Below are 20,556 nucleotides of genomic sequence, written 5' to 3'. Positions count from 1 at the left end.
CAAAAAATAGGATTTTCGGACATATAGCAAAATTCGGACATATTAGGACAAAAAAATAAATGTCCTAATGATTTTTAGGCGTCGGACACAGCATGTGAAATTAGGCCAATTTATCGTTTTTTGTCCGAATTTTAGGCCACCTGGCAACCCTGGTAATAATCCACAAGGTGCAACAATATTTCAAGTTTTCAACGCCTGAGTGAAGGCATATTATAACTTCTTGTAACAAATTCGTTTCCAGTGACAATTTCGTTTCAAGCAACAAAACTTTTTCCATTAGTGTACGCTGCAGTAATCCACAAGGTGCAAAGTTAATTTTCAACGGATTCAAACTGTTACTTTCATGTTGTGTTAACGGTGCGTTTAAAATAGGCCAATTTGAATGTTTAGACAATTTGCACTAGTGGCATAGTCTGAGGAAGGACAGAATTCAACACAAAAGAAGTGCTGCAAAAGTTGAATGCCGATCGTTGAGATATGAACATGACTTGATCCAATAGCAGTTTTGGTATTTGATCACTGACCCTGGCCTTATCGGTACAAAAGAATATAAAATCCGCCAAATTTCTAACACCTGTGTGACATAAAAGGCTTTGTGACGTCCATACCTTGTTGCATCAATTACAAAACAATGACCATTTTGAATTTTATTCATATCACGCAATGCTGCGACCAAAACACTTTGTGTTAGATATCAAATTAACAACGACAATAGGATGGAACATTAAATTGTAATACTACTGCAATCAGTTCAAACTTAGTTTTAATATTTTAAAGCAAAATCATCATTCAAAGTGGAAAACTAAAAAAAAACGTATAAGACTGTAGTTCCAATTTGGTCCGTGAAAACCGTTTGTCTACATCTTATTTCGTTTGTGTTTGAGAGACAATAATGTATTGTATAATATAAGTGATCAAATTACATTGCACGAGCGGTCATACCTCGTAAATACTTACGATGTCCGTTTACTGACCAGAACAAGCTGAAGTTTTGCAAGATGTATCTGACTGCAGTACCAAGTGGGCTCATCAAAACCGTTTAATTTTATCTTAATTCGTTTGTGTTTGGGAGACAATAAGGTATAAAATAAGCGACCAAAATCCATTGCGCGAGCGGTCAAACTTCGCAAATACTTACTATGTCCGCTTGTTATTTCTGTTTTACTGATCAGAACAAGCTGAAATTTTGCAAGATGTATCTGACTACAATACCAAGTGGGCTCGTGAAAGCCGTTTAATTTTATCTTAATTCGTTTGTGTTGGGGAGACAATAAGGTATAAAATAAGCGACAAAATTCTATTGCGCGAGCGGTCAAACCTCGCAAATACTTACGATGTCCGCTTGTTATTCATGTTTTACCGATCAGAGCATGCTGAAATTTTACAAGCTGTGTCTGACTGCAGTACCAAGTGGGATCGTGAAAACCGTTTAATTTTATCTTAATTCGTTTGTGTTTGGGAGACAATAAGGTATAAAATAAGCGACCAAAATCCATTGCGCGAGCGGTCAAACTTCGCAAATACTTACGATTGCCGCTTGTTATTTCTGTTTTACTGATCAGAGCATGCTGAAATTTTACAAGCTGTGTCTGACTGCAGTACCAAGTGGGCTCCTGAAAACCGTTTAATTTTATCTTAATTCGTTTGTGTTTGGGAGACAATAAGGTATAAAATAAGCGACAAAATTCTATTGCGCGAGCGGTCAAACCTCGAAAATACTTACGATGTCCGCTTGTTATTTCTGTTTTACCGATCAGAACAAGCTGAAATTTTGCAAGATGTATCTGACTGCAGTACCAAGTGGGCTCGTGAAAGCCGTTTAATTTTATCTTAATTCGTTTGTGTTTGGGAGACAATAAGGTATAAAATAAGCGACCAAAATCCATTGCGCGAGCGGTCAAACTTCGCAAATACTTACGATGTCCGCTTGTTATTTCTGTTTTACTGATCAGAGCATGCTGAAATTTTACAAGCTGTGTCTGACTGCAGTACCAAGTGGGTCCTGAAAACCGTTTAATTTTATCTTAATTCGTTTGTGTTTGGGAGACAATAAGGTATAAAATAAGCGACCAAAATCCATTGCGCGAGCGGTCAAACTTCGCAAATACTTACGATGTCCGCTTGTTATTTCTGTTTTACTGATCAGAGCATGCTGAAATTTTACAAGCTGTGTCTGACTGCAGTACCAAGTGGGTCCTGAAAACCGTTTAATTTTATCTTAATTCGTTTGTGTTTGGGAGACAATAAGGTATAAAATAAGCGACCAAAATCCATTGCGCGAGCGGTCAAACTTCGCAAATACTTACTATGTCCGCTTGTTATTTCTGTTTTACTGATCAGAACAAGCTGAAATTTTGCAAGATGTATCTGACTACAATACCAAGTGGGCTCGTGAAAGCCGTTTAATTTTATCTTAATTCGTTTGTGTTGGGGAGACAATAAGGTATAAAATAAGCGACAAAATTCTATTGCGCGAGCGGTCAAACCTCGCAAATACTTACGATGTCCGCTTGTTATTCATGTTTTACCGATCAGAGCATGCTGAAATTTTACAAGCTGTGTCTGACTGCAGTACCAAGTGGGATCGTGAAAACCGTTTAATTTTATCTTAATTCGTTTGTGTTTGGGAGACAATAAGGTATAAAATAAGCGACCAAAATCCATTGCGCGAGCGGTCAAACTTCGCAAATACTTACGATTGCCGCTTGTTATTTCTGTTTTACTGATCAGAGCATGCTGAAATTTTACAAGCTGTGTCTGACTGCAGTACCAAGTGGGCTCCTGAAAACCGTTTAATTTTATCTTAATTCGTTTGTGTTTGGGAGACAATAAGGTATAAAATAAGCGACAAAATTCTATTGCGCGAGCGGTCAAACCTCGAAAATACTTACGATGTCCGCTTGTTATTTCTGTTTTACCGATCAGAACAAGCTGAAATTTTGCAAGATGTATCTGACTGCAGTACCAAGTGGGCTCGTGAAAGCCGTTTAATTTTATCTTAATTCGTTTGTGTTTGGGAGACAATAAGGTATAAAATAAGCGACCAAAATCCATTGCGCGAGCGGTCAAACTTCGCAAATACTTACGATGTCCGCTTGTTATTTCTGTTTTACTGATCAGAGCATGCTGAAATTTTACAAGCTGTGTCTGACTGCAGTACCAAGTGGGTCCTGAAAACCGTTTAATTTTATCTTAATTCGTTTGTGTTTGGGAGACAATAAGGTATAAAATAAGCGACCAAAATCCATTGCGCGAGCGGTCAAACTTCGCAAATACTTACGATGTCCGCTTGTTATTTCTGTTTTACTGATCAGAGCATGCTGAAATTTTACAAGCTGTGTCTGACTGCAGTACCAAGTGGGTCCTGAAAACCGTTTAATTTTATCTTAATTCGTTTGTGTTGGGGAGACAATAAGGTATAAAATAAGCGACAAAATTCTATTGCGCGAGCGGTCAAACCTCGCAAATACTTACGATGTCCGCTTGTTATTCATGTTTTACCGATCAGAGCATGCTGAAATTTTACAAGCTGTGTCTGACTGCAGTACCAAGTGGGATCGTGAAAACCGTTTAATTTTATCTTAATTCGTTTGTGTTTGGGAGACAATAAGGTATAAAATAAGCGACCAAAATCCATTGCGCGAGCGGTCAAACTTCGCAAATACTTACGATTGCCGCTTGTTATTTCTGTTTTACTGATCAGAGCATGCTGAAATTTTACAAGCTGTGTCTGACTGCAGTACCAAGTGGGCTCCTGAAAACCGTTTAATTTTATCTTAATTCGTTTGTGTTTGGGAGACAATAAGGTATAAAATAAGCGACAAAATTCTATTGCGCGAGCGGTCAAACCTCGAAAATACTTACGATGTCCGCTTGTTATTTCTGTTTTACCGATCAGAACAAGCTGAAATTTTGCAAGATGTATCTGACTGCAGTACCAAGTGGGCTCGTGAAAGCCGTTTAATTTTATCTTAATTCGTTTGTGTTTGGGAGACAATAAGGTATAAAATAAGCGACCAAAATCCATTGCGCGAGCGGTCAAACTTCGCAAATACTTACGATGTCCGCTTGTTATTTCTGTTTTACTGATCAGAGCATGCTGAAATTTTACAAGCTGTGTCTGACTGCAGTACCAAGTGGGTCCTGAAAACCGTTTAATTTTATCTTAATTCGTTTGTGTTTGGGAGACAATAAGGTATAAAATAAGCGACCAAAATCCATTGCGCGAGCGGTCAAACTTCGCAAATACTTACGATGTCCGCTTGTTATTTCTGTTTTACTGATCAGAGCATGCTGAAATTTTACAAGCTGTGTCTGACTGCAGTACCAAGTGGGTCCTGAAAACCGTTTAATTTTATCTTAATTCGTTTGTGTTTGGGAGACAATAAGGTATAAAATAAGCGACCAAAATCCATTGCGCGAGCGGTCAAACTTCGCAAATACTTACTATGTCCGCTTGTTATTTCTGTTTTACTGATCAGAACAAGCTGAAATTTTGCAAGATGTATCTGACTACAATACCAAGTGGGCTCGTGAAAGCCGTTTAATTTTATCTTAATTCGTTTGTGTTGGGGAGACAATAAGGTATAAAATAAGCGACAAAATTCTATTGCGCGAGCGGTCAAACCTCGCAAATACTTACGATGTCCGCTTGTTATTCATGTTTTACCGATCAGAGCATGCTGAAATTTTACAAGCTGTGTCTGACTGCAGTACCAAGTGGGATCGTGAAAACCGTTTAATTTTATCTTAATTCGTTTGTGTTTGGGAGACAATAAGGTATAAAATAAGCGACCAAAATCCATTGCGCGAGCGGTCAAACTTCGCAAATACTTACGATTGCCGCTTGTTATTTCTGTTTTACTGATCAGAGCATGCTGAAATTTTACAAGCTGTGTCTGACTGCAGTACCAAGTGGGCTCCTGAAAACCGTTTAATTTTATCTTAATTCGTTTGTGTTTGGGAGACAATAAGGTATAAAATAAGCGACAAAATTCTATTGCGCGAGCGGTCAAACCTCGAAAATACTTACGATGTCCGCTTGTTATTTCTGTTTTACCGATCAGAACAAGCTGAAATTTTGCAAGATGTATCTGACTGCAGTACCAAGTGGGCTCGTGAAAGCCGTTTAATTTTATCTTAATTCGTTTGTGTTTGGGAGACAATAAGGTATAAAATAAGCGACCAAAATCCATTGCGCGAGCGGTCAAACTTCGCAAATACTTACGATGTCCGCTTGTTATTTCTGTTTTACTGATCAGAGCATGCTGAAATTTTACAAGCTGTGTCTGACTGCAGTACCAAGTGGGTCCTGAAAACCGTTTAATTTTATCTTAATTCGTTTGTGTTTGGGAGACAATAAGGTATAAAATAAGCGACCAAAATCCATTGCGCGAGCGGTCAAACTTCGCAAATACTTACGATGTCCGCTTGTTATTTCTGTTTTACTGATCAGAGCATGCTGAAATTTTACAAGCTGTGTCTGACTGCAGTACCAAGTGGGTCCTGAAAACCGTTTAATTTTATCTTAATTCGTTTGTGTTTGGGAGACAATAAGGTATAAAATAAGCGACCAAAATCCATTGCGCGAGCGGTCAAACTTCGCAAATACTTACTATGTCCGCTTGTTATTTCTGTTTTACTGATCAGAACAAGCTGAAATTTTGCAAGATGTATCTGACTACAATACCAAGTGGGCTCGTGAAAGCCGTTTAATTTTATCTTAATTCGTTTGTGTTGGGGAGACAATAAGGTATAAAATAAGCGACAAAATTCTATTGCGCGAGCGGTCAAACCTCGCAAATACTTACGATGTCCGCTTGTTATTCATGTTTTACCGATCAGAGCATGCTGAAATTTTACAAGCTGTGTCTGACTGCAGTACCAAGTGGGATCGTGAAAACCGTTTAATTTTATCTTAATTCGTTTGTGTTTGGGAGACAATGTTTGCTTGTTATTTCTGAACTCGGTATAATATGGTGTGTCTCTTTTTTACGGTGATATGTTTTGCAAAGTATTTTTAAAATTTTGCCATGTGCTTGTGATAAATGTAATGTGGTTTTTGTTTCTGGTTCGGCCTGTCGTTTGACGCGGTCAGACACAGGAAACAAATAGAGAGATTGAGAAACAAGTCAACTGAAATAAATTTTGACTGAAAGGTAGTCGTGATATCAGTCAGTTTTGCGTTTTTTTAGTCACCTCTGATAGTGGTAGCTGGTAGCCCTTTGGCATTTTGGATTCTGCATCTACACGTGCGGTACGTAAAAGAAAAAAACAACGATTGATGTATTTTTTATATCTGACTCCATCTCTAATCATTCCTATGCAAGACATAAACTTTTTTGATATATTTTTAAATTTGTGGATGCAATTGGTTAATATTAGAATATGTTATAGTCGAATTTAAATGCGGTTTTGTAAGATTTTGGATTACCTGAATTATCAGTACGAGTGAAAGCCTATGTGTTAAACGGTGCTTCATTGACGAGGTGAGGTTGTTATCTGAGAACAAACGTTGAGTACGTAATCATTAGTGTATAACATTATGGATAAATATAAAAGAGCTAGAGTCGAAGAAGACAGGTAAATGTTTCATTCTATTATATTTTTTGTTCACTTTTCTGTAACACATATCTAATTTAGTTCTGATTCCACGTTGACATCGGACTCCGATTTGAGAGCAATAAGAGGAAGGTGACTTGTGCTTTTACTGCTTTGTGTTCATACTATGGTATACAGTACTGTTGACATAAGACATTGTTGTAAACTATGTTTTTTTGCATGGTAGGAAAAGGCTAAAAATCTCTAGTGACAGTAGCATTTCTGAGAGTGAGAGGTATGTAAGCAATGTACAAATGCACAAAGTGTTGATGTGTAAACATATTGAAATATTTGTTTATTAGTGCTGGTTCAAGTTCTTGTAGTTTCACTGAAGAGAGTAGAGAAGAATCTGATAGTAAAGGGTATGTTGATGACATAGTAAATTTGTTTCTCCACCTAAACTTAATGTGCATTTAGGAAAAGTAGTTTGCTGGAAACTGTTGCACAACAAAGAAAACTTCGTCTACAGTAAGTAGTCATATAGGAATAGAATTTTGTGCGAATAATGTAAATATTAGAATTATTTGCCTAGCTCAGGGATGGCGAACCTTTTTAGTTGAATGGGTCAACCATGATCTCAAAATTCGGAAAGAAAACAAAGTGGGTCACATATTTTATTACATGTCAATGCTAAGATGCTTGTTGCTGCATTTTTTCTGAAAGTCTTGTAATCTTAGGTAGTTTTCAGCTTAATACACGCTGCAGTCATATCTGAGCTGAGACGATTCTTGATTTTATGAAATTCTTGTGTGAAAACAAAGATGAATATGTTGAACCGAACAGCGTCAACAAAGTTACAACAAATCGTTTCAAGTTGTACGTTTAAATCAGGGGTGGGCAACCTTTTTAACACGAGGGCCACTTTGGACAATGCAATGCGTACAGGAGGGCCGCACATCAAATAAACACACATTCATATTTTTAGCTTTTACTGGAAGATCACAAGTACGAGCGTATATAAAATATCATAGCAGATACACATGTGGATGTTCAAATAAAAGTTAGTGAGAAGGTTGATGCTGGATTTTTTCAACTAAATTATCAATGTTTGGTTCCATGCTAGATGTGCATAGACGCAAACTATCAAGCAGGTGACGGTCAGTCAGATTACTTCTCAGCTTGTTTTTCACGTCTTTCATCTGCGAAAACAATTGCTCACAGCTATATGTACTTCTAAACATGCATACAAACTTTTTGCCAAATTGCTTCAAGTTGTAGTATTCCGCCACTGGTAGAGACTTATAAAAGTCAATGAGGTTTAGCTTATTAAAATTTTGTACAAGAATGTCATCCTCCTGCAGTGAATTCAATTCAAGCTGGATTTCTACAGGTGCAGAACTTATTTCACAGCTACAGGGGAGTGAAAGGACGGTCATGGCACTTCTTAAGCTTCGAAATTGTGTGAATCGAGATGAAAATTCCTCACGTAATACTGCCACTCTTCGAGCATAACCACCCAGGTTCTCATTGCTGCCATCAAAGACACCTTTTAAAGTGGGAAAAAGGTCAATTTTGTGTTCACGCAAGCTTTGTTCATAGAGTTGAAGATCTCGCTCGAATGTTCGAAGGTGTTTGAACAATTCATGCACCAACTTGTTTTTTCCTTGCAGCTGGACAATAAACTTAGCCAATGCTTCTGAAATATCATTTAGGAAGGCCAAATCCATTAGCCAAGCAGAATCAGATAGCTGTGTCACATCCTTTCCTTTCAACTTCATAAACGTATTGATCTCATCTTTCAATTGCCAGAAGCGGTGCAACGTTGAGGCTCTGCTGAGCCAACGGACTTCTGTAAAGTAAATAACATCCCCATGCTCGCTCTCAAGGTGACCCAAAAACTCTCGGTGATTATTTCTCGGTGATTCAATCCTCGGGAACGAATGTAGTTTACTGTTTTTATTACTACTGAAGTAACATGATCCATTTCTATTACTTTAGCACACAAGTTTTCCTGGTGTATAATGTAATGCACTGCAACAATATCTGGTTTCAACTCCCGAACTTTAGCAATAACACCATTGTGACAGCCAACCATTGATGGTGCACCATCTGTGGCAACAGAAATACATTTATTGAAGTCATTAATCCCAATTTTTGTGTAAGGATGATTGAAGGCCTTCAAATATATCAATTCCTCTAGTCGTGCATTTCTTCGCGTTTAAATCAACCAGTTCTTCAAGTACATTAAAATCCTTGTCTACAATTCGAATAAAGACGGCTAGTTGAGCCGTGTCTCTGATATCTGTGCTTTCATCCAATGCCAGTGAATAGTATTCCAAGTCTTTCGTTTTTACCTTTATTTGATATTCGATATCTGAAGACATGTCCTCAACTCGTCTGACTACAGTGCGACGTGATAGAGATACTTCTGACACACTTTCAAACGCCAGTAAGCATTCTTTTACTATCTCACCATCTGAAAATGGCTTTTGGTGTTTGCTGAGAATCTTTGCTATCTTAAAGCTCAGCGCAGTATTAGTAAAATCAGTCTCAGATGTTCTGGTTATTACTTGCTGTTGTGCTTGCAGGTTCCTGATTAACCTGTCTGAAAGCTGCCTTTTCTCCTCCATGGTATAATTTCCATACTTTTCATTGTGATTTTTTTCAAAATGTCTGTTGTTCTCTTTGGGTTGAGCTATTGAATTCTGGCAGATTAAGCATATTGCTTTGCTATTTACTGAAGTGAATAAATATTTACCAATCCATTCATCATTAAATTTTCTGCATTCTTCTGCAAAAGTTCTTTTTTTGTTTAGTAGCCATTGCTAATGAGTTATTAGACTGCAACGCTGACTAACACTGTAAACAAGGTTTTGTCAGTGCTGTCTACCAGACAAGTGTATTGTGGCAGGACAATTGTTGCAAGTAAAGCTTTATGAATAACGATTGTGTTGTAATAGATGATTCCCTTTCGAGTTCAACTGCGTTAGTTTAGCGGTGTAGCATCGTACTTCAAACAGGAAACTGAAAGAGCAAAAGTTCCAACATGATAACCTCTCAAATAGACTTACTAAAAATTGCTGGAAGAACATGAACGGCCGCACAAAAAGTGCAAAAGGGCCGCACGTTGCCTGCCCCTGGTTTAAATAAACATATTTGTTGCCTCACAATTGACTAAACAATCTGAATTTTAAGACAATAGGCAATCTGACAAAGGGCTTGAAGTTAACTGCTGTGTTGCTTTTTAATCTTGGAAATCTGGTAACCCTACCACTAGTAATCAGTATACAATTTTGAAACTACAAGTGGGTCACTGAAATTAACGTGGTGGGTCACATTGTGACCCGCGGGTCAGTGGTTCGCCATCCCTGGCCTAGCTGAATGAATCATGTATCAATTTATGTGATTGTTTAATTAATGGGTGTTATGTGTTGCAGAAAACATTCCTTCTCAACAAGTGCATCCTCGAGTTCTTCAAGTGGATTGTAAGTGACCGGCCAAATTAATACAAGTGTATACAACACAAAAACCCCTAATGTTAAAAAGAACTTTACTAAGAGGCATACTTTTTATGAAAGATTAATCTTTTTCCTCCTTATTTTTTGTAAGTGACACTAGGTATAGTACAACTTATCACTGGTGGGGTAAAATAGGTCTTTCCAGAGTGATTCCTGAACTTTTTAAGCATGTGTCTGATTTACAAACTACTTTATCATTCTACAGCACATGTTGCAGGATAACATGATAAAAGTTATTAGTATTTTCTATAATCAGATGATAAAAGTTGTCCAAAACGCTAGTTTGCAACTGCAACAAAAAATAGATTTTTAATGTTGTCATGCCTGCTTGCAATCTGTTCTTAATTGGAAATCTCTTGCGGGGCACAAGAGTGCCGGGGGACAAAGTTTAAGAATCACTGCTTTGTAGGTTGACTTTATGCATGCATAAGTGATTGTTAGCAAAACAAGCATATTCATTATTTTAATTTATGCAATTAAATATTTGCTTGACTTGTCTCTGTATCTAACTGGAAACAAATATTTTTTATCATGCAGGTCCTGCTCACCAATAGGCTATAAAAGGTATGTGGATTTTTTTCCCATTAACTTTGTACATTATGATATCACCTGCAATAAACTGATTTCAGGAGAAAAAGGCATTGTCCATTTTGCTTCAAGCAGTATGTAAATGTTACACACCATCGAAAAAAACATCCCGAATTAAATCAAGAACTATTTTTTTATGACAGCTTTTCGAAAAAAAGTAAAACTGGAAGTTACAAAAATTTTAACGGATTCATTTGCTACTTGTGTGGTAGAGGAATATAATATGGCTTGAAAAGTCATATGGCTAAAATCCACCCTGGGGTCACACTTCCACTAAGTGTTGCAGAACAACGTTCAATACCGAAAATATTAGAACTTAACGACATATTAGAATGCTACAAAGAGGAAATTGTCCATGTGGGATTTGGTAAAAGAAATGAATGCTGCAAAGAATCAGCCATTACGTATTGCAGACAGATCAGAGCCTTGTTGGACAACAATTTGGAGAACTTAAGATTTCCAGATAAAATTTACAAAAATTTAACAATCAAGGCAAACTGCAGTGGAAGAGACAGCACAAGATACACTTACCTTGCTACTTTTCAAATTTTTTTGCAGTATGTCCAGATATACTACAGCAAGATTTATAAAAAGGATGTCAGAAAGTTGATTATTCTTGAGAGTCAATGGATGACAAGGCAAAGAAGCAAAAAAGAAAAACGAGAATGCATAGTGAAGACAAATGCAACCAAAAATTTAAAAGATTGCCAGTTTCCAGGTAGTGCAGTTGTTGAATATGAGAAACAAGAAACTGCACAAAAGGCAAATTTACTAAGGAAATCGGAGCCTGGTAGTTTGACAAAAGAAGATACATCATTAATAGTATCTGATTTATTTCTAAAAATAATTTGCAAGCAAGGATGCAGATCATGTGTGCTAACAGGCATGACTCACTCAGAACTTCGCGATGCTGGAGAAACAGAGAACAAAAACTTTTCAATCATGGTTTCAGATCAAAAGGAAAATAAACGGCAGGGGTGCATTGTACTATCTCACAGTGAACTACAAGAGTTAAAGTGCACCTCTGTTCATTTGTGGAAATATCTAGGCCTAACACCTTCAGCAGAGGATAAAGTATTTCCATCATTAAAAGCGCAAAATCAGGCAATTAAAATGCAAGCTTCAGAATTTAATAAGCTTTACAAACAAATAAGTTTGTTTTGTTTTAACAAAGAAGTAACAGTTACTGACACTAGGAAATTAATTACAAAAAAGGTCAGTAAAGCCCCCAAAACAGTTCAAGCAGCTGTGGCAAGAGCTGAAGGACATTCAGTTGAAGTGGCAGAAAGGTTTTACAACATCACTGACCCGGGAGAGCTAGTGGAAGATGAGAGACAAGCATTAAAATTGTTGTCAGAAAGTAAGTAGTAAGGATTCAACTTTTCTATTAAAGCATATGTTTTATACCAAGCTGACTAAATTTTACAATTATTAGTAAGTGTGTAAAAAGTTTGTTGATAAACATACAGAAACGTTTTATAACAAAACATACTAATAACTGTTTTATTTGGCAAAAAAACTTCTTTTGTGAAGCGATATTATGCCCTTTTAACAGTTGTAATTTTAGTAATTAGTAACTACAAGTAAAGGGGTATTTTTATGATGTCATTTTGGTCAGATGTAAGCTCTGGGGGTTCTGCTGATGCTGATACTATGAAGGCTGGAGGACCTGCTGATGTTGATACTATGAAGGCTGGAGGACCTGCTGATGCTGACACTATGAAGGCTGGAGGACCTGCTGATGCTGACACTATGAAGGCTGGAGGACTTGCTGATGCTGACACTATGAAGGCTGGAGGACCTGCTGATGCTGACACTATGAAGGCTGGAGGACCTGCTGATGCTGACACTATGAAGGTTGGAGGACCTGCTGATGCTGACACTATGAAGGCTGGAGGACCTTCTGATGCTGAAAAAATGATGAGCAGGGGGGCGACTCATGCTGAACATGCAAAGGCTACAGGTAAGAACATCAAATTAAGAAAAAAGCCAACATCATAAAACATTTAAACACAAATTAAAAATATTTGCAGATTCAATTCGTGTCAAATTCCTTGATGACCAGGAGATTATGGATATTAACAACATAAAGGACATTCGTTCAAAGCACAAAAAGAGACTGAAGAATTTGCATCAAATTGTGCTGGGCGATGAAATAAAAGCCAGATGGGCTGATGGATTGTTTTATCCAGCAGTTCGAATCCAAACATGTAATGTTTACACTTGTATTTTATTAAATCAATGCTAAGAATATGGTTTGTATACCAGCCAAATATTTACAATACTGTACATGCATTTTTTGGGTCAAGGTGTGTTGAAGTAGGCCATCGTTTATGGTAAAGGGTAATTAAACTATCATAATTTCATTTGTTTGGGTGAAACTTTGCTGATGCAACATGTTATGGGGTGTTAAGGTATTTCAAGGATTGGTCATTATACTATTGGCTGCTATCAACACTTTTTTCCTGCCTGCTACCATCTTAACTGACTTCGGTACTCATTACATCAAACACACACATACAAAAAGAGATTTTGCATTAAAGCTTGCATGTTTTATTGTTTGTCTGTGGAACTATGCATTTACATAGAAACATAAAATATACAGTAGGCCGGCCATATACAACTGGTTTGATTGAATGTATTTAAACCACTTGTCAAACTGTAGCATACCTTTATTTTTAGATTCACCAACCAAAGCATATGAATCGGATTCAGAAATCAAGAAAAAGAAATCAAGAAGATGTCTGTTTTAGTTACTATACAGCAGTATAGTACTGCATGGTATTGTTCTTTTGTTTTTAAATTCGTTAATAAATAATACAAAAAATGCAAATGACACAGACCTGATTTTAAATTGCCAAGACACTTGTGTTGAGATGAGATGAGTTTATTTTGGTAAAAGGTGACCAGCAGCAAAAACATTTCTTTATAAAACACAATACAAGGCTATTTGCTATTGTAAACGTCGTGCAGAAAGTACTTAAATGTAAGTAACAAATGTAAGCTATTGCCAGGCATAATATCAAGTTTGTAGAGCAATTTGCCAGAAGAGCTCTACAAACTTGGTAAGTAACAAATTTTCTACGAAGTGGAAACAAATTTGTTTCAAAAATTATTTTCACGAAATTTCCCATTTTTGAGCTCTTTATCGAGATCGAGCGAAAGCAAAATTTTCTGAGCAAAAATTCGTTTCGAGTTTACGGAAACAAATTTTTGTTTGGCAGATTTTTTTGGCAAATTTGTTTCGAAAATTTGCTTCGAAAACGAATTTCGAAACAAATTTGACCAAAAAAACTGTTTCCGAAACAAAATTCGTGATTTCGAAACGAATTTGGCCATTTCGAAACGAAACCGGAAACGAAAATTCGTTTGAAATGCAAAAATGTATGTAATGGTCAACCTGACCATACCCAATTACATGGCCAGTATGATCACCACTGCTTGGGAAAGAAACACTGCAGGCACATTCCGTTGATATAGACTCCCTTGAAGCTTCGTCTTTCAAAGCCTTGTGAATAAGCACAGCTGACTTATTCCTAGGGTTTCGAGATCTTGCCATAACCTAATATTAACAACAGCAAACATCAGTAAATATGAAATTATTTTTTTATTGGAATGGTAAAGCATTACCATGAAAAAAATACTCACTTGAAATTGGGGAAACCTTAGTATTTCTTGTATTAGTATTTTTGCTTTGCAGTTGCACTTTTTTGAACCTTGAATATGTATCGGACTCTGGATTTCATGGATCAAACTTTGGACTTTAAATTCAAACATTGTGTCACATGCAATATTAGTTATGTGTTTTGTTTTGTTGCAATGTCTTAAACGACCTTTCGCACATAAGTGTTTGCAACGTCTTGAACAACTTTTCACACGTAAGTGTTTGCAACTACGACAGAACATAATAAGCATTTCGCGTTTACGTGTTATACAACTAATCTCGTGACCCTATCGCTATATAAACAAGGAGAACACAGAAGACAGTAAGATAATAACTAAGTGCTGTTTGGTACTCGTGTGGTATGTTCAACCGATTGTAGCGCTGTTGTTTTGTTTCGCCGAAATATAGACTTGTAAATATTAAAGGTAATGTTTGGCGTCATTGCGGTTTGGTTTATTCAGCAATAGGTTTGTTTAGTCAGATTGGAGCCAGATTTAGTACAAATACACATCTTTTTTTGGCAGGATTTGGATGGTCAAGCAACTGTACACAACAACAAAATACTATTTTTGTCTTCAAGTCAATGTAATGAGTAACACACAAGCATACCTGCTTGGGAATGCATGGTTCACGTTTTTCATTTTTTTTCTTATTTTGATCTTTTGCATGTTGGCACTCCAGCCACACACTTTTTACAATAACATACGGGATTAAATCTTTGTCCCATCGTATACCACCTTTTGAGATATCTTTGTCAACATAACATGATCAGCAATAAATATACATGTACATAAATATGCGACAGTTGATTTTTACAGTAAGTGGTAGTAATTTCAAACTCCTCAACTGCCCTTTCGGCTTGTTTAAACGTAGAAAACCACTGAAATGTATTAGAATAGTAGTTTATTAAACCACATAAAAAAGTATAGGACAAACAAAACCTTCAAATTTGTTTCATCTACTTTGTTGGTTGGCTTGCATATTTTTTCTGTAGGCAATGTCTCCGTTAACTGTTACAAATATAATAAAATGACTTTAGGGGAGCTGGAAAATATTTCATGTAAGGACATGTTTCTTTTATAACAACTATAGGTTCACAAAAGGAAAACTTTAGTTCTATACAAACCATGTCAATGGAATTTTTAAAAAGTTTAAGTAAAATGCTGTTTGTTGACAGGGTTGCCAGATGGCCTAAAAATCGGACAAAAAACGATAAATTGTCCTAATTTCACATGCTGTGTCCGACAAGTAAAAAATCATTAGGACACTTAGTTTTGTGTCCTAATTTGTCCGATTCTCACTTATACTCAAAACAAAGTTTTTCGTCGCTGTTTATTCGGTCGAGGAGACATCACCGCTTAATAAATAACACTTTTTGTCAAAGATTGTAGATAAACTGATGAATCACTACCCCCCCCCATTGTCTGTCACAACAAACATTGTCTTAAAACAATTATTTACAATGAAAATAAATGCAAAAACAAAGAACTTACACCTCAGGAAAATAAAGTTACAACTAGTTATCTAAATATTCTGGAAAAATACTTTCGGTGTTGGCGGATATAGTCATTGTAGTCCCATGCAAAAGAAAGGTAGCAAAGCTTAGTGGGAAACATCGTTGGTGGCTTTCATTGATGATGATTATAAATATTTGGTCTGTCACCTATCATTTAACAGTTTGCACAAACCCATAAGTGCGATGTATTTCTTTTAAAATGTAAATGCTAGTTTAAGACGACTTGAGTTGTTATCAATGTAATACTTTTTTAAGTAGAAAAATTACCAATAATATTTACAAAAAACACGCAGTCTAGGCTATTTAAGAAAATAGTTATGGGTCGTCCAAAAAAAGATTCAGCATCCAAAGCTCCAGCGCGAAAATATAATACAACCTGGGAAGGTCGTTACAAATGGCTACAAAAGTCCAGTGATGGCAGTGAGAACGCTTGGTGCAAGTTGTGCCATAAGTCTCTTCAACCGAAACTAAGCACCTTTGCCGATCACGAAAAGTCTGCTCAACACAAGGGACAAATATCGTCCATAAATCAAGTTAAACCTCTGCATAATTTTTTCAAGAGGGCTCGTGTTGACAACAGTGTGAAAGAGGCTGAATTACAACTTGCTGCATGTATGGCGTGTCACGGGGCGATCAGCACAATCGACCATATTTCAGCTGTAATTTCCGCTCATGGAAAAGGTTCCCCTTTAGAAGATCTCCAGCTCCACCGCACTAAATGCACAGCTTTAATTACTAAAGTAATTGCCCCAGCACTGAAAACAGAACTGAAAGAAGATATATCTGGTTGCAAATACTCACTTTTAATTGACGAATCAACAGATGTAAGTGTCAATAAGCTCCTCGTGATTCTAATCAGGTACTGCAGTCCATCACAAAGAAAACTGGTCACAGCTTTGGTTTCCGTTGTTTGCATCGTTCAAGGCACAGGAGAAGCAATATATAATGCAGTAAAGGAAGCAGTAGAGTCTTTGGACATGACACTTTCCAACTGCATTGGTTTGAGCTGTGATGGAGCTAGTGCCAACGTCGGGGAACACAATTCCGTATGGAGTCGACTGAAACAAGAATCCCCTTCTGCAGTCCTTCTCAAATGCACCTGTCACTCTTTGCAGCTGTGTGTCCAAGCTGCTTTCGAAGTTTTACCAGCTAATGTGGGCTACCTGATGTCAAAAATTCCAGCATGGTTTTCAAAATCCACTCTTCGCCGAGAAAAATACAAAGAGCTCTTTAAGGTAATGACGGTAGGAAATGAAGACGCCCCATCAACTATGCCATTTGCGAAGTATGCCAAAAAAAGGTGGTTGTGTCGTAAAACAGTAATTAAAAATATCATTGATCATTGGTTTGAGTTGAAGTTGTACTTTAAAATGGCCGGAGGAGAATGTGGTCAGGAAGGAAAGTGTGAGGCGAGAATGATTGAAGATATTTTGAACAAAAATGAAACCAGGCTTTACTTTTTATTTTTGTATCCGGTCGTATTAGAAATGGAACGGGTAAATGCTGCATTTCAAGCGGATTATTGCAATCCCGAAAAATTGAGTGATATCTTGCATCAACTGCACCACGGCATCCGTGCCCGTGTACACGACAGGATGGGCAATGACTTGCCGAACTGTCAAGTAACATATGGTGCCAATTTTACGTCCGAGTTCATATCCTACTTGGAAAAATTCAAAAGGGGCGAATCAGGAGGAAGTTCGAGCGCCCAGGTAGATAGTGTCAAATCAAGATGCCGGGACTTCTTGCTTAGGCTTTTAAACGAGCTTGACAAAAGAATTACAAGCTCTACAAATGTTTTTCAAGGCCTATCTTATCTTTCACCGGAAAAGGTGCTGTCTCAAATCAGCCGTGTTGGCTTCGAAAAGTTGCCATTTATACAGCAGCAATGCCACCAGGATGCAATTCAAACGCAATACCTGAAAATTTTGTTTGTTGACTGGAAATGCCAAAGTGGTTTCGACGGGGAAATTCCGTCCGATGTCGTCCAGTTTTGGCACAAAGTTCTGTTGTACAAAGATGCTACTGGAAACAGAGAGTTCCAAGAACTGGCAGAATACGCTCTAAACTGCCTGTCCGTACCTGTTTCCAATGCCACAGTCGAGCGCCTTTTTTCAACGGTTACGTTCACAAAGACCAAGATCAGAAACCGGATGAAACCCGACTTGTTAGAGTCTATTTTGCGCATCAGAAGCAACTTTCAGTTTGCCCAAAAATGCTGCATTAATTTTGTTTGCACTCCGGAAATGCTGGCAAGGTTCTGCTCCAGAGAGGTGTACTCCGGTCAAGAAGAGGCCGACGAATTGCTGGAGTACATTAAATGTATAGAATAAAAAGTATAAACTTGTTTGTTCCGTTTTGTTTCTTGTTCATTTTGTCAAAAATTTCTTTGTTTGTTTTTCTTTTTTCGTCAACTGTTAAATCCGGTCGAATGGATTAAAAAAACTAGCATGTTAAGAAATGGAATCAATTTTCACCAAGTTAGACGCGCGCTGAAATCTGCGGTACCCTGCAAAGAAAACGACACAAGTAAAAAAACAGACCAGATCAAAACAACACCAATATTCGAAAAACACCTGCACTAACTAATTTGTTCGTGGCAATCTGTAATCAATCCAAGCTATTACGTTGACAAGCTGACAATCACGAGTTGACAGAGAACTAGAAACGTTATACTTTACTATCAGTAAAATGGAATCGACGTGCAACATACAAATGCAAAAATTATCGACATGCGATGCAGACAAATTAAACTCGTCGCACAAACTTAAAGTCATTACTCCTTAGTAACTTTCGACTAATTTCTTAAAATTATTCATTTAAGTATACAAAGCTAATAAAAGAGCCATGGGAGGCATCCAACTTAACAACAAATTAAACGGGTCATAACTCACAACAAGACAGTATGCAATACAAGTAGTTCAGGTCAATCATTTAAATAAAAATGTAATTACAGGTCACTGTGACAAATAAAGCAAAAAAACACAAAATGCTTACCTGCAATGTTCACACATACATTCGTTTATATTGTAACCTTCAATAGATTTCATACCCCCGAAGAGCATGCACTAAAATACAATGCGATTTCACCAAGCACTGAAAAAAATTCCATTACGTCACAGTAACATTATTGCGTCAGAATAACGCCGTTGATAGAAGGCAAGCCAGTGGCTAGACAACATTCAGGCACCTGGCGTAGCCTAGCGCCACTAGAGGCGAGAATTTTTTTTTACTAGCAAAAAATATTTGTGTTTTAGCATGTGTATCTATCATCACTTTCTTAAATTGGTACGAAGATAATTGATTGTATTAGCAAGACGCCCAGTAACTGCTTCATTAAATATAACCTTGCCAGAAATTTACAGTTTAGTTTTTTGGCCTAAAATGGCCGATTTTTAGACAAATACTGTCCGAATCCAATCCGCAATACCTGGCAACCCTGTTTGTTGAGACAGCTGCTTTCCAGTTGAAAGTGCTTCTTTGATGTGTTTGCCTATTACCCACCGTCTAAACTGTGACTTGTTCTACATACAAAGCAGAAACTTGTGTGACCAAGTATCTGAAATATTTGTTTATCACAACACAAAGAACATGTATAAAGGACAGGTTGTTAATAAACCTTATCTCTTTTTAAAATAAATTACATTTTTAAAGTTATTAAACTTCTAACTTTGATACCTTAAACTAAGCCTTAAAGGTTGGAAACATGGTAACTTCAAACATTGTTATCGTGTAAGCACGCTGGAAAACCATCTCCTAATTTTGCTGAAATGATTTCCAGCAATTACTTTCAACAATAATGTGTGGAGTGTCATTGATCCAACACACTTTGCTTTTTTTATGTCTGTAAGTTTATGTGTTTAAACATATGTACATGTACAAATATGTTATTGAAATGTTATATATATGCAGATGAATAAATTTCTTTAAACTAAGGTTAAAATGTAGACCCACCATATGTCTCTGATTCATGCAAATGCAGCTTTAAATCCGTCACAGTTTGGAATTGGAGAAATGATTTCTCTGCATTTTCTTTACATTGCAACCACTGCAGCCAATAAAAATATAAGACAAACCAAATCAAAATTTTCACGCAATTACCAACCTTTTGAATTTGGTTTGATGTTGCAAATCAAATTCATGCAAGGCTCTTGCATTTTCATCTATGCAAAAAAAAACTGTTTTGTTCTCAATATATTTACAAAACAACCTACGTGGCTTCTTTAGCATTGCATGGAGTCATATCGTGTGCATTTGAGTCCTCCGACATGTTTGCTTGCGAAAATTAATTGTTTTCAAGCTACACTTAATTAAATTCAGCTTAATTTCACTAAGCTACACTAAATTAAATTCATCTTAATTTACCTATAGCTTAATTTCACTACACACCACACTTAATTAAACTAGTTACAAACGTGGCGCGGAATGCTCTATTGCGCCACCTACCGGAAATTTTGGGGGGTAGATCCACTGATCTAGAAAAAAGCCTGGATAGCGCAATTACGATAAGGGGATTTTTCAAGCCTGTGTGAAGGTTTTGCCGCCATATTGGAAGGATCACCTGGTACACTGGGCAAAGCAAATACACAGTGTTGTGCATTCCGTTGCAACAAAAGAATAGCTAAAAAGGTAGAGGTAGAAGTGACGGCAAAGGCAGTGATGATGGAGAGGGCTGTACAAAGCCCAGATATTCCCGTACATTTCACAAGTAGGATATATTTTTTGTTTGA

At 37.0% G+C, this 20,556-nt stretch overlaps 4 protein-coding genes across 4 annotated transcripts; 2 read left to right on the top strand and 2 right to left on the bottom strand.

Moving 5' to 3' along the window:
• Positions 1 to 7,601: 7,601 nt before the first annotated feature.
• On the bottom strand, positions 7,602 to 8,318 carry LOC145234310 (general transcription factor II-I repeat domain-containing protein 2B-like). Its single transcript, XM_080099050.1, has one exon. It carries the CDS (start codon positions 8,316 to 8,318, stop codon positions 7,602 to 7,604), a length of 717 nt encoding a protein of 238 aa, XP_079955176.1.
• A 363-nt stretch (positions 8,319 to 8,681) lies between these two features.
• On the bottom strand, positions 8,682 to 9,170 carry LOC145234309 (general transcription factor II-I repeat domain-containing protein 2B-like). Its single transcript, XM_080099049.1, has one exon. The coding sequence runs from the start codon at positions 9,168 to 9,170 to the stop codon at positions 8,682 to 8,684; it is 489 nt and encodes a 162-aa protein (XP_079955175.1).
• A 1,674-nt stretch (positions 9,171 to 10,844) lies between these two features.
• LOC145233205 (uncharacterized) lies at positions 10,845 to 13,509 on the top strand. The gene is made up of 4 exons (XM_080097882.1): positions 10,845 to 12,006; positions 12,265 to 12,609; positions 12,680 to 12,856; positions 13,329 to 13,509. Exons 1-4 carry the CDS (start codon positions 10,887 to 10,889, stop codon positions 13,397 to 13,399), a joined length of 1,713 nt encoding a protein of 570 aa, XP_079954008.1. The 5' UTR covers positions 10,845 to 10,886; the 3' UTR covers positions 13,400 to 13,509.
• A 2,634-nt stretch (positions 13,510 to 16,143) lies between these two features.
• On the top strand, positions 16,144 to 18,159 carry LOC145234308 (uncharacterized). The gene has a single exon (XM_080099048.1). The coding sequence runs from the start codon at positions 16,144 to 16,146 to the stop codon at positions 18,157 to 18,159; it is 2,016 nt and encodes a 671-aa protein (XP_079955174.1).
• Positions 18,160 to 20,556: the final 2,397 nt, after the last annotated feature.

Source organism: Phallusia mammillata, chromosome 6, assembly GCF_965637545.1.
Source record: "Phallusia mammillata chromosome 6, kaPhaMamm4.hap1.1, whole genome shotgun sequence".
Classification (NCBI taxonomy): Eukaryota; Metazoa; Chordata; class Ascidiacea; order Phlebobranchia; family Ascidiidae; genus Phallusia; species Phallusia mammillata.
The sequence above is the reverse complement of the archived record's forward strand: the minus strand, read 5'-3'. Positions and strand labels throughout refer to the sequence as shown.

What these genes read in the sequence shown, in the direction of transcription:
- LOC145234310 (XM_080099050.1), bottom strand. Translation starts at nt 8,318, where the DNA reads ATGAAGTTGAAAGGAAAGGATGTGACACAGCTATCTGATTCTGCTTGG.
- LOC145234308 (XM_080099048.1), top strand. Translation starts at nt 16,144, where the DNA reads ATGGGTCGTCCAAAAAAAGATTCAGCATCCAAAGCTCCAGCGCGAAAA.
- LOC145233205 (XM_080097882.1), top strand. Translation starts at nt 10,887, where the DNA reads ATGGCTAAAATCCACCCTGGGGTCACACTTCCACTAAGTGTTGCAGAA. An exon ending in TGAACATGCAAAGGCTACAG is followed by an intron (nt 12,610 to 12,679) that starts GTAAGAACATCA and finishes AAATATTTGCAG; the next exon opens with ATTCAATTCGTGTCAAATTC. An exon ending in AGCAGTTCGAATCCAAACAT is followed by an intron (nt 12,857 to 13,328) that starts GTAATGTTTACA and finishes CTTTATTTTTAG; the next exon opens with ATTCACCAACCAAAGCATAT.
- LOC145234309 (XM_080099049.1), bottom strand. Translation starts at nt 9,170, where the DNA reads ATGGAGGAGAAAAGGCAGCTTTCAGACAGGTTAATCAGGAACCTGCAA.